The following is a 15,560-nucleotide window of genomic DNA, read 5'->3' on the forward strand; positions in this document are numbered from 1 at the left end:
TACTCATGCAAATGTAGATCATTCTGCACATAATGCATAAAACAAGGAATTTAAAATTTGCTACACTTGTTTTCAGATACTCATAAAAATGCTGATCATTCTACACATAATCCATGGAACAATGAATTAAAATGTGCTATACTGTAATAATTTCATCATGAGACTTACACAAACACCCTTTTTATAATCAAATAATCATGAATTATTTTTTATCATCAAATAATCATGAATTATCTTTTATCATCAAATAATCATGTATTATTTTGTAGCTGGTGTATAATTCTACTAGATTGAATGAGATCATCTCTTTATTTTCAGTGCAAACTTGGTGCTTTTACTAAATATGTTCATACTGCTTTTGTGTTAATGTAAATACAATTAGGGGCTAATTAATCTGAATAGTGTTTATTTAGGCCTATTAGAGCCCCGGAAAAGATCATGATATTTTCCAAATCCAAGACGCTGTCTCTTGAGTTCATGTCTCTCCCATGAAGTAAGATCACGGTCAATTGGTTGGGCAGCAGGGAAGGGTAAAACAGGGGGTTCACGCTCAAGAGGATTGAGCTTTTTCAGTCGTTGGAGAAGTATTTCCTTACTGATCTCCTTTGGATCACGATGTAAGTCTATGTACCTGAAAAAAATAAGAAACACTGAAATGCATGAGGTATGTACTTCATAAATGAAAATGAACTGTGATGTTTTCAAAAAGAGAATTTAATTCTTTTTACCAAAATGCTTAGTGATCAGGTTCTAATTCCCCAAAGACGTCTATAAAGGCAAAACACTACCAAATGATACAGAAAACGTGGTATAGTGTACGTCAATCTTTGACATATTAAGGTTGGAAAAATGATTAAACTAATGGACATTATAGTTATTTCCATGAATGGAAAACTTGAGTATTGGAGGTAAATCAAACACTGTTTTTGTCACACTACTACCATAAACACGTTTGGCAATACATACACAGTAGATACATGGAGGCCTTGAGAAAAGGTAACTCAAGAAGGTATGGTAGGCTTATAACAATGACCACAGTTAATAAAGTAACAATGGTTTTCTATATAACTGTATACTACAGTGAGGATCCAACCCAAAACTTCTTATCCACAATGCCACGTACAAAAATTTGGCTTTCTTTTCCCATTTGTGTCCCTAAGAGTCACAGCAAATATCCATGTGCAACCAGAAACTTCTCTAGCCATCCGCTGCAAATCAAGAAAAGCATTTTTCATACTTTTTTTCCATTTCATTATCCCTAAAACATTCCTATTCCTATCCCAAAGAAACTTTCTATCCTCCTGCTCACTAACAAATAGCTTTATTTTCCTTACAATAAAATTCCCCAGACACTACATCACACAGTCCAACACCAAAATAAGAAGCAAACCCTTTGTAGTGTTAACACTTTGAAAAAACTTAATGTGCAATTCTGCTTCTTCCACTATTATCCTTTGCACCTGGAGGCCTCAACTTAAGATGAGGATATGTTCCTGGACTTGCAAATGTGTTTGCTGTAGTGCACTTTTAACACTATGTTTACAGCAAACAAGCCCTCAGAATATGTATTCCAAAAAAACTCTTTTCAAAGTCACAAAATGTTGCAAAGTATGTTAAGAAAGTTGCAGAAGTATTCTTTGAGAGTTCAATATAGTAGGTAGTAGTTCGCAAACAGCCAACGACCACAGAGATATATTACCAGTACTACCCGCCTGGGTATCAGCAGTGAAGGCTGTGTAGTTAGCCAACACGTCAATGGTTGTCAATTCATATTCTTCTGACACAGGTAGCTGTCGTTTCATTCTACCTCACCCACATGTGGCCTACACGCATTCTGTCCAAAAACATAAAATCTCTCCTTGTCATACATAACACTTTACAGTGATTAACACACAACTCATTATTCATAGCATTAGCTTTTCCTACTGTGTCCACTATGTGCTAGCAATGTTAGATACAATATTAGATACAAGAAGTATGTAAGAACATTTGGGTATGAGCATTAGGTAGAAGTAGTAGGCATGAATACTAGGCATAAGCATTAAGTAAAAGTGGTCAGTAGGAACATAATAAAGAAGCCTCAACAAACACCGCACTTGAGTTGCCCTCTGCCAGTGGACTATTAAGGGTGAGGCACTGAAGGCTGAATAGCTGCACTGGAGTTCACTATTTATGGAAAATTTATTACCTTGGCCACCCCCTTGCGGATGTTCCAGTTGGGAAGAGGCATCAGATATATATGAGGCAGTTGGCGGTATAATTGGTGCACATGGGGCATTCAGTGATGTGAATGGAATTGGTGAAGAGCTTGTGGATTTGTGTGCTGAAAAAAGGCTAGTGATTGGGAATACCTAGTTTAAAAAGAGAGATATAAATAAGTATGTATATGTGAGTAGGAGATATGGTCAAAGGGCATTATTGGATTACATGATAATTGATAGGCATTTAAAAGAGAGACTTCTGAATGTTAATGTACTGAGAGGGGCAGCTAGAGGGATGTCTGATCACTATCTTGTGGAGGTGAAGGTGAAGATTTGTAGAGGTTTTCAAAAAAGAAGAGAGAACGTTGGGGAGAAGAGAGTGGTGAGAGTAAGTGAGCTTTGAAAGGAGACTTGTGTGAAGAAGTACCAGGAGAAATTGAGTGCAGAATGGTAAAAGGTGAGAGCAAATGATGCGAGGGGAGTAGGTGAGGAAAGGGATGTATTTTGGGAAGCAGTGATGGCTTGCGCAAAAGATGCACGTGGCATGAAATAGGTAAGAGGTGGGCAGATTAGAAAGGGTAGTGAGTGGTGGGATGAAGGGGTAAAGCTGTTAGTGAAAAAGAAAAGAGAAGTGTTTCAACGATACTTGCAAGGAAGGAGTGCAAGTGACTGGGAGATGTATAAAAGAAAGTGGAAGATCAAAAGGTGCAAGGGTTGAAAAAGAGGACAAATGAGAGTTGGGGTGAGAGACTGTCATTAAATTTCAGGGAGAATAAAAAGATGTTTTGGAAGATGGTAAATAACATGCGTAAGACAAAAGAACAAATGGGAACATCGGTGAAGGGGGCAAGTGGGGAAATAATAATAGGTATTGAGGATATGGGATGAGTATTTTGAAAATGTGTTGAATGTGTTTGATGACAGAGTGGCACATATAGGGTGTTTTGTTTAGGGTGGTGTGCAAAGTGAGAGGGTCAGGGAGAAAGGTTTGGTACACAAAGAAGAGGTAGTAAAAGTTTTGTGCATGATGAAATCCAGAAGGGCAGGGGGTTTGGATGGCATTGCAGTGGAATTTATTAAAAAGGGGGGTGACTGTGTTGTTGATTGGCCGGTAAGGATATTCAATGCATGTATGGACTATGGTGAAGTGCCTGAGGATTGGCAGAATGCATGCATAGTGCCATTGTACAAAGGCAAAGGGGATAAAGTTGAGTGTTCAAACTATAAAGGCATAAGTTTGTAGAGTATTCCTGGGAAATCATATGGGAGGGTATTGATCGAAAGGGTGAAGGCATCAGATCGGGGAGGAGCAGTGTGGTTTCAGAAGTGGTTGAGGATTTGTGGGTTTGCTTTAAGGAATATGTGTGAGAAATACTTAGAAAAACAGATGGATTTTTATGTAGCATTTATGGATCTGGAGATGGCACATGATAGGGTTGATAGAGATGCTTTGTGGAAGGTCTCAAGGTTATATGGTGTGGGAGGTAAGTTGCTAGAAGCAGTGAAAAGTTTTTACCAAGGATGTAAGGCATGTGTACCAGTAGGAAGAGGGGAGAGTGATCGGTTCCCAGTGAATGTCGGTCTGCAGCAGGGGTGTGTGATGTCTCCATGATTGTTTAATTTGTTTATAGATGGGGTGGTAATGAAGGTAAATGCATGAGTTCTGGAGAGACAGGAGAGTATGCAGTCTGTTGTGGAGGAGAGGGCCTGGAAAGCGCGTCAGTTATCGTTCGCTGATGATACAGCTCTAGTGGCTGATTCGAGTGAGAAGCTACAGGAGTTGGTGACTGAGTTTGGAAAAGTGTGTGAAAGGAGAAAGTTGAGAGTAAATATGAATAAGAGCAAGGTTATGATGTTCAGGAGGGTTGAAAGACAAGTTAAGTAGGAAGTAAGTTTGTATGGAGAAAGACTGGAGGAAGTGAAGTGTTTTAGATATCTAGGAGTGGACTTGGCACTGAATGTAACCATGAAAGTGGAAGTGAGTCACAGGATGGGGGAGGGGGCGAAAGTTCTGGGAGTGATGAATGTGTGCAAGGAGAGAACATTATCGCAGAGAGCAAAAATGGGTATGTTTGAAAGCATAGTAGTTCCAACAATGTAATACGGTTGTGAGGCATGGGCTATAGATAGGGTTGTACGGAGGAGGGTGGATGTGTTGGAAATGAAATGTTTGAGGACAACATGTGGTGTGATATGGTTTGATAAAGTAAGAAATAATAGGGTAAGATAGATGTGTGGAAATAAAAAAGAGCGTGGTTGACAGAGCAGAAGAGGGTGTGTTGAAATGGTTTCGACATATGTAGAGAATGAGTGAGGAAATATTGATAAAGAGGATGTATGTGTCAGAGGTGGAAGGAACAAAAAGCAGAAGACCAAATTGGAGGTGGAAGGATGGAGTGAAAGAGACTTTGAGTGATCGGGGTTTGAACATACAAGAAGGTGAGAGGTGTGCAAGGAATCGAGTGAACTGAAATGGTGTGGTATCCCAGGGTCGACATGCTGTCAATGGACTGAACCAGGTATGTGATGCATGGGGTAAATCATGGACATATCTGTAGGGCCTGAATGTGGACTGAAAGCTAAGGTCTCGGTGCATAACACTTGACAGACAGAGACTAAGAGTGAACGTATATGGCCTTTTTGTCTGTTTTCCTGGTGCTACTTTGCTGATGCAGGGGTTAGCAATGCTGTTTCGTGTGGGTTGGGGTAGCGACAGGAATGGATGAAGGCAAGCAAGTAAGAATATGTACATGTTATATTATTTATTTTTTTATTATACTTTGTCGCTGTCTCCCGCGTTTGCGAGGTAGCGCAAGGAAACAGACGAAAGAAATGGCCCAACCCCCCCCCATACACATGTATATACACACGTCCACACACGCAAATATACATACCTACACAGCTTTCCATGGTTTACCCCAGACGCTTCACATGCCTTGATTCAATCAACTGACAGCACGTCAACCCCGGTATACCACATCGCTCCAATTCACTCTATTCCTTGCCCTCCTTTCACCCTCCTGCATGTTCAGGCCCCGATCACACAAAATCTTTTTCACTCCATCTTTCCACCTCCAATTTGGTCTCCCTCTTCTCCTCGTTCCCTCCACCTCCGACACATATATCCTCTTGGTCAATCTTTCCTCACTCATTCTCTCCATGTGCCCAAACCACTTCAAAACACCCTCTTCTGCTCTCTCAACCACGCTCTTTTTATTTCCACACATCTCTCTTACCCTTACGTTACTCACTCGATCAAACCACCTCACACCACACATTATCCTCAAACATCTCATTTCCAGCACATCCATCCTCCTGCGCACAACTCTATCCATAGCCCACGCCTCGCAACCATACAACATTGTTGGAACCACTATTCCTTCAAACATACCCATTTTTGCTTTCCGAGATAATGTTCTCGACTTCCACACATTCTTCAAGGCCCCCAGAATTTTCGCCCCCTCCCCCACCCTATGATCCACTTCCGCTTCCATGGTTCCATCCACTGCCAGATCCACTCCCAGATATCTAAAACACTTCACTTCCTCCAGTTTTTCTCCATTCAAACTCACCTCCCAATTGACTTGACCCTCAACCCTACTGTACCTAATAACCTTGCTCTTATTCACATTTACTCTTAACTTTCTTCTTCCACACACTTTACCAAACTCAGTCACCAGCTTCTGCAGTTTCTCACATGAATCAGCCACCAGCGCTGTATCATCAGCGAACAACAACTGACTCACTTCCCAAGCTCTCTCATCCCCAACATACTTGCCCCTCTTTCCAAAACTCTTGCATTCACCTCCCTAACAACCCCATCCATAAACAAATTAAACAACCATGGAGACATCACACACCCCTGCCGCAAACCTACATTCACTGAGAACCAATCACTTTCCTCTCTTCCAACACGTACACATGCCTTACATCCTCGATAAAAACTTTTCACTGCTTCTAACAACTTTCCTCCCACACCATATATTCTTAATACCTTCCACAGAGCATCTCTATCAACTCTATCATATGCCTTCTCCAGATCCATAAATGCTACATACAAATCCATTTGCTTTTCTAAGTATTTCTCACATACATTCTTCAAAGCAAACACCTGATCCACACATCCTCTACCACTTCTGAAACCACACTGCTCTTCCCCAATCTGATGCTCTGTACATGCCTTCACCTTCTCGATCAATACCCTCCCATATAATTTACCAGGAATACTCAACAAACTTATACCTCTGTAATTTGAGCACTCACTCTTATCCCCTTTGCCTTTGTACAATGGCACTATGCATGCATTCCGCCAATCCTCAGGCACCTCACCATGAGTCATACATACCTTAAATAACCTTACCAACCAGTCAACAATACAGTCACCCCCTTTTTTAATAAATTCCACTGCAATACCATCCAAACCTGCTGCCTTGCCGGCTTTCATCTTCCGCAAAGCTTTCACTACCTCTTCTCTGTTTACCAAATCATTTTCCCTAACCCTCTCACTTTGCACACCACCTCGACCAAAACACCCTATATCTGCCACTCTATCATCAAACACATTCAACAAACCTTCAAAATACTCACTCCATCTCCTTCTCACATCACCACTACTTGTTATCACCTCCCCATTTGTGCCCTTCACTGAAGTTCCCATTTGCTCCCTTGTCTTACGCACTTTATTTACCTCCTTCCAGAACATCTTTTTATTCTCCCTAAAATTTAATGATACTCTCTCACCCCAACTCTCATTTGCCCTTTTTTTCACCTCTTCCACCTTTCTCTTGACCTCCTGTCTCTTTCTTTTATACATCTCCCACTCAATTGCATTTTTTCCCTGCAAAAATCGTCCAAATGCCTCTCTCTTCTCTTTCACTAATACTCTTACTTCTTCAGCCCACCACTCACTACCCTTTCTAATCAACCCACCTCCCACTCTTCTCATGCCACAAGCATCTTTTGCGCAATCCATCACTGATTCCCGAAATACATCCCATTCCTCCCCCACTCCCCTTACTTCCATTGTTCTCACCTTTTTCCATTCTGTACTCAGTCTCTCCTGGTACTTCCTCACACAGGTCTCCTTCCCAAGCTCACTTACTCTCACCACCCTCTTCACCCCAACATTCACTCTTCTTTTCTGAAAACCCATACAAATCTTCACCTTAGGGTCCACAAGATAATGATCAGACATCCCTCCAGTTGCACCTCTCAGCACATTAACATCCAAAAGTCTCTCTTTCGCACGCCTGTCAATAAATACGTAATCCAATAATGCTCTCTGGCCATCTCTCCTACTTACATAAGTATACTTATGTATATCTCACTTTTTAAACCAGGTATTTCCAATCATCAGTCCTTTTTCAGCACATAAATCTACAAGCTCTTCACTATTTCCATTTACAACACTGAACACCCCATGGATACCAATTATTCCCTCAACTGCCACATTACTCACCTTTGCATTCAAATCACCCATCACTATAACCCGGTCTCGTGCATCAAAACCACTAACACACTCATTCAGCTGCTCCCAAAACACTTGCCTCTCATGATCTTTCTTCTCATGCCCAGGTGCATATGCACCAATAATCACCCACCTCTCTCCATCAACTTTCAGTTTTACCCATATTAATCGAGAATTTACTTTCTTACGTTCTATCACATACTCCCACAACTCCTGTTTCAGGAGTATTGCTACTCCTTCCCTTGCTCTTGTCCTCTCACTAACCTCTGACTTTACTCCCCAGACATTCCCAAACCACTCTTCCCCTTTACCCTTGAGCTTCGTTTCACTCAGAGCCAGAGCCAAAACATCCAGGTTCCTTTCCTCAAACATACTACCTATCTCTCCTTTTTTCACATCTTGGTTACATCCACACACATTTAGGCACCCCACTCTGAGCCTTCGAGGAGGATGAGCACTCCCCGCGTGACTCCTTCTTCTGTTTCCCATTTTAGAAAGTTAATACAAGGAGGGGAGGATTTCTGGCCCCCCGCTCCCGTCCCCTCTAGTCGCTTTCTACGACACGCGAGGAATACGTGGGAAGTATTCTTTCACCCCTATCCCCAGGGATAATATACATATATATATACATATACACATACACACACATACACATACATACGCACATATACACACACACACACATACATATATATACATATGAAAAATGTAAGAAACAATTTAGAAAACTGAAAACATGTGTATATACATATAAGTCTGTGTATGTCTATGTATATGTGTCAGCGAGGTAGCGCCAGGAAACAGACGAAGAATGGCCCATCCACTCATATACACATACATATACATACACACCCACACATGCACATATACATACATATACGTACACACCCATACATGCACATATACATACACATACAGACATATATACACATGTACATATTCATACTTGCTTGCCTTCATCCACTCCTGTCGCTACATCTGCTTCAGCGAAGTATCACCAGGAAATCAGACAAAAAGGCCACATTCGTTCACACTAAGTCAATAGCTGTCATATGTAATGAATTGAAACCACTGCTCCCTATCCACATCCAGGCTCCAAAGTCCTTTCCATGGTTTATCCCAGACACTTCACATGCCTTGGTTCAGTCCAATGACAAAACATTTACCGCAGTATAACACATAATTCCAATTCACTCTATTCATTGCATGCCTCTCAACACCTGTATGTTCAGGCCCCGATCGCTCAAAATTTTTTTTCACTCTGTCCTTCCACCTCCGATTTGGTCTCCTGCTTTTCCTTCTTCCTTTCACTTCTGACACATATGTACTCTTTGTATATCTTTCCTCACTCATTCTCTCCATATGTCCACACCATTTCAACACATCCTCTTCTGGTCTCTCAACCACACTCTTTTTTCATTTCCACACATCTCTCTTATCCTTTCATTACTTAATCAAACCACCTCACACCACATATTGTCCTCAAACTTTTCATTTTCAACACATCCACCCTGCTTTGTACAACTCTATCTATAGCCCATGCCTCACAACCATAAAACATTTTTGGAACCACTATTCCTTCAAACATACCCATTTTTACTTTCCGAGATAACATTCTTTCCTTCCACATATTCTTTATTGCTCCCAGAAACTTCCCCCCCTTCCCCACCCTGTGACTCAGTTCTGCTTCCATGGTCCATCTGCTGCGAAGTCCACTCCAAGATATCTAAAACACTTTTGCTTCCTTCAATTTTTCTCCATTCAAACTTACATCCTAATTAACTTGTCCCTCAAACCTACTCAATCTAATAACCTTGCTCTTATTCACATTTACTCTCACCTCTCACCTTTCACACACACTGCAGTTTCTAAACCACATCAGCCACTAGAGCTGTATCGTCAGCGAACAACAACGGACTCACTTCCCAATCCCTTTCATCCACAATAGACTGCATACTTGCCCCTCTCTTAAAAACTCTTGCATTTACCTCCCTAACCAACCCATCTATAAACGAATTAGCCAACCATGGGGATACTGCATACCCTTGCCACAGACCAACATTCACTGGGAACCGATCACTCTCTCTCTTCCTACTCATGCAAATGCCTTGCAATCTTGGATAAAACTTTTCACTGCTTGTAGCAACTTACCTCCAACACTATATACTCTTAATACCTTCCACAAAGCATCTCTATCCACCCTATCATTTGCCTTTTCCAGATCCATAAATGCTACATACAAATCCATCTGTTTTTCTAAGTATTTCTCACATACATTCTTCCATGCAAACACCTGATCCACATGTCCTCTACCACTTCTGAAACCACACTGCTCTTCCCCAATCTAATGCTCTGTACATGCTTTCACCCTCTCAATCAATACCCTCCCATATAATTTCCCAGGAATACTCAATAAACTTACACCTCTGTAATTTGAACACTCAAATTTATCCCCTTTGCCTTTGTACAATAGCATTATGCATGCATTCCGCCAATCCTCAGGCACCTCACCATGATCGATACATACACATCCCCCCCTTTAATAAATTCCACTGCAAATCCAACCAAACATGCAGATTTTCCAGTTTTCATCTTCCACAAAGTTTTCACTACCTCTTGTCTATGTACCAAACCATTCTCCCTGACCCTGTCAATTTGCGCACCATGCCTACCAAAACACCCTATATGTGCCACTCTATCATCAAACACATTCAACAAACCTTCAAAATACTCACTCCATCTTCTCACTTCATCACTACTTGTTATTACCTCCCCACTTGCCCCCTTCACTGATATTCTCATTTGTTATCTTATGCATGTTATTTACCTTCTTCCAAAACATCTTTATATTCTCCCTAAAATTTAATGATACTCTCTCAACCTAACTCTCACTTACCCTCTTTTTCACCTCTTGCACTTTTCTGTTGACCTCCAGCTGCTTTCCTTTATATATCTCCCAGTCTTTTGCACTGCTTCCCTGCAAGTATCATCCAAACACCTCTTTCACTGACAACCTTACTTCTTCATCCAAACACTCACTACCCTTTCTAATCTGCCCACCTTCCGAGCTTATCATGCCACAAACATCTTTTGCGCAAGTCATCACTGCTTCCCTAAATACATCCCATTCCTTACCCACTCCACTTATGTCATTTACTCTCACCTTTTGCCATTCTACACTCTCTCTCCTGGTACTTCCTCACACAAGTCTCCTTTCCAAGGTCACTTACTCTCACAACTCTCTTCACCCCAACATTCTCTCTTCTTTTCTGGAAACCTCTACAAATCTTCACCTTTGCCTCCACAAGATAGTGCCCCTCTCAGCATATTACCACCCAAAAGTCTCTCTTTTACACATCTATCAATCAACATGTAATCCAATAATGCCCTTTGACAATCTCTCCAACTTACATATGTATACTTCTGTATCTCTCTAGTATATCTCTCTTTTTAAACCAAGTATTCCTAATCGCAAGGTGCAAGAGGTGAAAAAAAGGGCAAATGAGAGTTGGGGTGAGAGAGTATCATTAAATTTTAGGGAGAATAAAAAGATGTTCTGGAAGGAGGTAAATAAAGTGCGTAAGACAAGGGAGCAAATGGGAACTTCAGTGAAGGGCGCAAATGGGGAGGTGATAACAAGTAGTGGTGATGTGAGAAGGAGATGGAGTGAGTATTTTGAAGGTTTGTTGAATGTGTTTGATGATAGAGTGGCAGATATAGGGTGTTTTGGTCGAGGTGGTGTGCAAAGTGAGAGGGTTAGGGAAAATGATTTGGTAAACAGAGAAGAGGTAGTGAAAGCTTTGCGGAAGGTGAAAGCCGGCAAGGCAGCAGGTTTGGATGGTATTGCAGTGGAATTTATTAAAAAAAGGAGGTGACTGTATTGTTGACTGGTTGGTAAGGTTAGTTAATGTATGTATGACTCATGGTGAGGTGCCTGAGGATTGGCGGAATGCGTGCATAGTGCCATTGTACAAAGGCAAAGGGGATAAGAGTGAGTGCTCAAATTACAGAGGTATAAGTTTGTTGAGTATTCCTGGTAAATTATATGGGAGGGTATTGATTGAGAGGGTGAAGGCATGTACAGAGCATCAGATTGGGGAAGAGCAGTGTGGTTTCAGAAGTGGTAGAGGATGTGTGGATCAGGTGTTTGCTTTGAAGAATGTATGTGAGAAATACTTAGAAAAGCAAATGGATTTGTATGTAGCATTTATGGATCTGGAGAAGGCATATGATAGAGTTGATAGAGATGCTCTGTGGAAGGTATTAAGAATATATGGTGTGGGAGGAAAGTTGTTAGAAGCAGTGAAAAGTTTTTATCGAGGATGTAAGGCATGTGTACGTGTAGGAAGAGAGGAAAGTCATTGGTTCTCAGTGAATGTAGGTTTGCGGCAGGGGTGTGTGATGTCTCCATGGTTGTTTAATTTGTTTATGGATGGGGTTGTTAGGGAGGTAAATGCAAGAGTTTTGGAAAGAGGGGCAAGTATGAAGTCTGTTGGGATGAGAGAGCTTGGGAAGTGAGTCAGTTGTTGTTCGCTGATGATACAGCGCTGGTGGCTGATTCATGTGAGAAACTGCAGAAGCTGGTGACTGAGTTTGGTAAAGTGTGTGGAAGAAGAAAGTTAAGAGTAAATGTGAATAAGAGGAAGGTTATTAGGTACAGTAGGGTTGAGGGTCAAGTCAATTGGGAGGTGAGTTTGAATGGAGAAAAACTGGAGGAAGTGAAGTGTTTTAGATATCTGGGAGTGGATCTGGCAGCGGATGGAACCATGGAAGCGGAAGTGGATCATAGGGTGGGGGAGGGGGCGAAAATTCTGGGAGCCTTGAAGAATGTGTGGAAGTCGAGAACATTATCTCGGAAAGCAAAAATGGGTATGTTTGAAGGAATAGTGGTTCCAACAATGTTGTATGGTTGCGAGGCGTGGGCTATGGATAGAGTTGTGCGCAGGAGGATGGATGTGCTGGAAATGAGATGTTTGAGGACAATGTGTGGTGTGAGGTGGTTTGATCGAGTGAGTAAGGTAAGGGTAAGAGAGATGTGTGGAAATAAAAAGAGCGTGGTTGAGAGAGCAGAAGAGGGTGTTTTGAAGTGGTTTGGGCACATGGAGAGAATGAGTGAGGAAAGATTGACCAAGAGGATATATGTGTCGGAGGTGGAGGGAACGAGGAGAAGAGGGAGACCAAATTGGAGGTGGAAAGATGGAGTGAAAAAGATTTTGTGTGATCGGGACCTGAGCATGCAGGAGGGTGAAAGGAGGGCAAGGAATAGAGTGAATTGGAGCGATGTGGTATACCGGGGTTGACGTGCTGTCAGTGGATTGAATCAAGGCATGTGAAGCGTCTGGGGTAAACCATGGAAAGCTGTGTAGGTATGTATATTTGCGTGTGTGGACGTATGTATATACATGTGTATGGGGGGGGGGTTGGGCCATTTCTTTCGTCTGTTTCCTTGCGCTACCTCGCAAACGCGGGAGACAGCGAGAAAGTATAAAAAAAAAAAAAAGAAAAAAAAAAAAAAATTCCTAATCGCCAGTCCTTTCTCAGCACAAAAATCCACAAGCTCTTCAACATTTCCATTTGCAACACTCAACACCCCATGTACACCAATTAAACCCTCAACTGCCACATTACATATCTTCGCTAAAATCAAATCACCCATCACTATAACGCGGTCTCGTGTATCAAAGCTGCTAACACACTCACTCAGCTGCTCCCAAAACACTTGCCTCTCATGATATTTCTTCTCATGCCCAGGTGCATATGCACCAATAATCACCCATCTCTCTCCATCCACTTTCAGTTTTACCGACATCAATCTAGAACTTACTCTCTTACACACTATCACATACTCCCACAACTGCTTCATGAGTAGTGCCACTCCTTTCTAAGCCCTTGTCCTCTTATTAACCCCGAATATACTCCCAAGACTTTCCGAAACCACTGCTCCCCTTTACCCTTGAGCTTCGTTTCATTCAGAGCCAAAACATCCACGTTCCTTTCCTCAAACATACTGCCTATCTCTCCTTTCTTCTCATCTTGGTTACATCCAAACACTTTCAGATACCCAATTTAATCCTTTGAGGAGGATGAGCACTCCCCGCATGACTCCTTCTTTGGTATCCCTTTTTAGGAATATGAATACAAGGGAGAGGGGGGAGGGGGGTCAAGCCCACTACTCCTGCCCCCTTTAGTTCCCTACTACGAGACATCGTGAATACATGAGAATGATTCTTTCTCCCCTATCCCTATATGTATGTATATGGAGGGATGTCTGATCATTATCTTGTGGAGGCTAAGGTGAAGATTTGCATGGGTTTTCAGAAAAGAGGAGTGAATGTTGGGGTGAAGAGGGTGGTGAGAGTAAGTGAGCTTGGGAAGGAGACTTGTGTGAGGCTGAGTACAGAATGGAAAAAGGTGAGAACAATGGAAGTAAGGGGAGTGGGGGAGGAATGGGATGTATTTAGGGAATCAGTGATGGATTGTGCAAAAGATGCTTGTGGCATGAGAAGCATGGGAGGTGGGTTGATTAGAAAGGGTAGTGAGTAGTGGGATGAAGAAGTAAGATAATTAGTGAAAGAGAAGAGAGAGGCATTTGGACGATTTTTGCAGCGAAAAAATGCAATTGAGTGGGAGATGTATAAAAGAAAGAGACAGGAGGTCAAGAGAAAGGTGCAAGAGGTGAAAAAGAGGGCAAATGAGAGTTGGGGTGAGAGAGTATCATTAAATTTTAGGGAGAGTAAAAAGATGTTCTGGAAGGAGGTAAATAAAGTGCGTAAGACAAGGGAGCAAATGGGAACTTCAGTGAAGGGCGCTAATAGGGAGGTGATAACAAGTAGTGGTGATATGAGGAGATGGAGTGAGTATTTTGAAGGTTTGTTGAATGTGTTTGATGATAGAGTGGCAGATATAGGGTGTCTTGGTCGAGGTGGTGTGCAAAGTGAGAGGATTAGGGAAAATGATTTGGTAAACAGAGAAGAGGTAGTAAAAGCTTTGCGGAAGATGAAAGCCGGCAAGGCAGCAGGTTTGGATGGTATTGCAGTGGAATTTATTTAAAAAAAGGGGGTGACTGTATTGTTGACTGGTTGGTAAGGTTATTTAATGTATGTATGACTCATGGTGAGGTGCCTGAGGATTGGCGGAATGCGTGCATAGTGCCACTGTACAAAGGCAAAGGGGATAAGAGTGACTGCTCAAATTACAGAGGTATAAGTTTCTTGAGTATTCCTGGTAAATTATATGGGAGGGCATTGATTGAGAGGGTGAAGGCATGTACAGAGCATCAGATTGGGGAAGAGCAGTGTGGTTTCGGAAGTGGTAGAGGATGTGTGGATCAGGTGTTTGCTTTGAAGAATGTATGTGAGAAATACTTAGAAAAGCAAATGGATTTGTATGTAGCATTTATGGATCTGGAGAAGGCATATGATAGAATTGATAAAAATGCTCTGTGGAAGGTATTAAGAATATATGGTGTGGGAGGCAAGTTGTTAGAAGCAGTGAAAAGTTTTTATCGAGGATGTAAGGCATGTGTACGTGTAGGAAGAGAGGAAAGTCATTGGTTCTCAGTGAATGTAGGTTTGCGGCAGGGGTGGGTGATGTCTCCATGGTTGTTTGTTTATGGATGGGGTTGTTAGGGAGGAGAATGCAAGAGTTTTGGAAAGAGGGGCAAGAATGAAGTCTGTTGTGGATGAGAGCTTGGGAAGTGAGTCAGTTGTTGTTTGCTGATGGTACAGCGCTGGTGGCTGATTCATGTGAGAAACTGCAGAAGCTGGTGACTGAGTTTGGTAAAGTGTGTGAAAGAAGAAAGTTAAGAGTAAATGTGAATAAGAGCAAGGTTATTAGGTACAGTAGGGTTGAGGGTCAAGTAAATTGGGAGGTAAGTTTGAATGGAGAAAAAC

The 15,560-nt window shown here is 41.9% G+C and overlaps 1 protein-coding gene across 2 annotated transcripts in view; it reads right to left on the reverse strand.

The window, feature by feature from the left end:
- Nucleotides 1-290: 290 nt before the first annotated feature.
- Nucleotides 291-15,560, reverse strand: part of mRpL38 (mitochondrial ribosomal protein L38) — a 311,926-nt gene continuing 296,656 nt past the window's right edge. Inside the window, exons 8-9 of one of the 2 annotated variants that reach the window (XR_011714637.1) lie at nucleotides 1,700-1,834; nucleotides 494-631 (exon numbers count right to left, since the gene is read on the reverse strand). Coding sequence is in view for 1 of the 2 variants with exons in the window: in XM_071677979.1 (XP_071534080.1) it covers nucleotides 406-631 (226 nt within the window). In the remaining variant the exon portion in view is untranslated. Of the gene's footprint in view, nucleotides 632-1,699; nucleotides 1,835-15,560 lie in introns of both variants that reach the window. The other variant, XM_071677979.1, reaches the window with a different exon arrangement.

The sequence above is a fragment of the Panulirus ornatus genome, chromosome 26 (genome assembly GCF_036320965.1).
Source record: "Panulirus ornatus isolate Po-2019 chromosome 26, ASM3632096v1, whole genome shotgun sequence".
Lineage (NCBI taxonomy): Eukaryota > Metazoa > Arthropoda > Malacostraca > Decapoda > Palinuridae > Panulirus > Panulirus ornatus.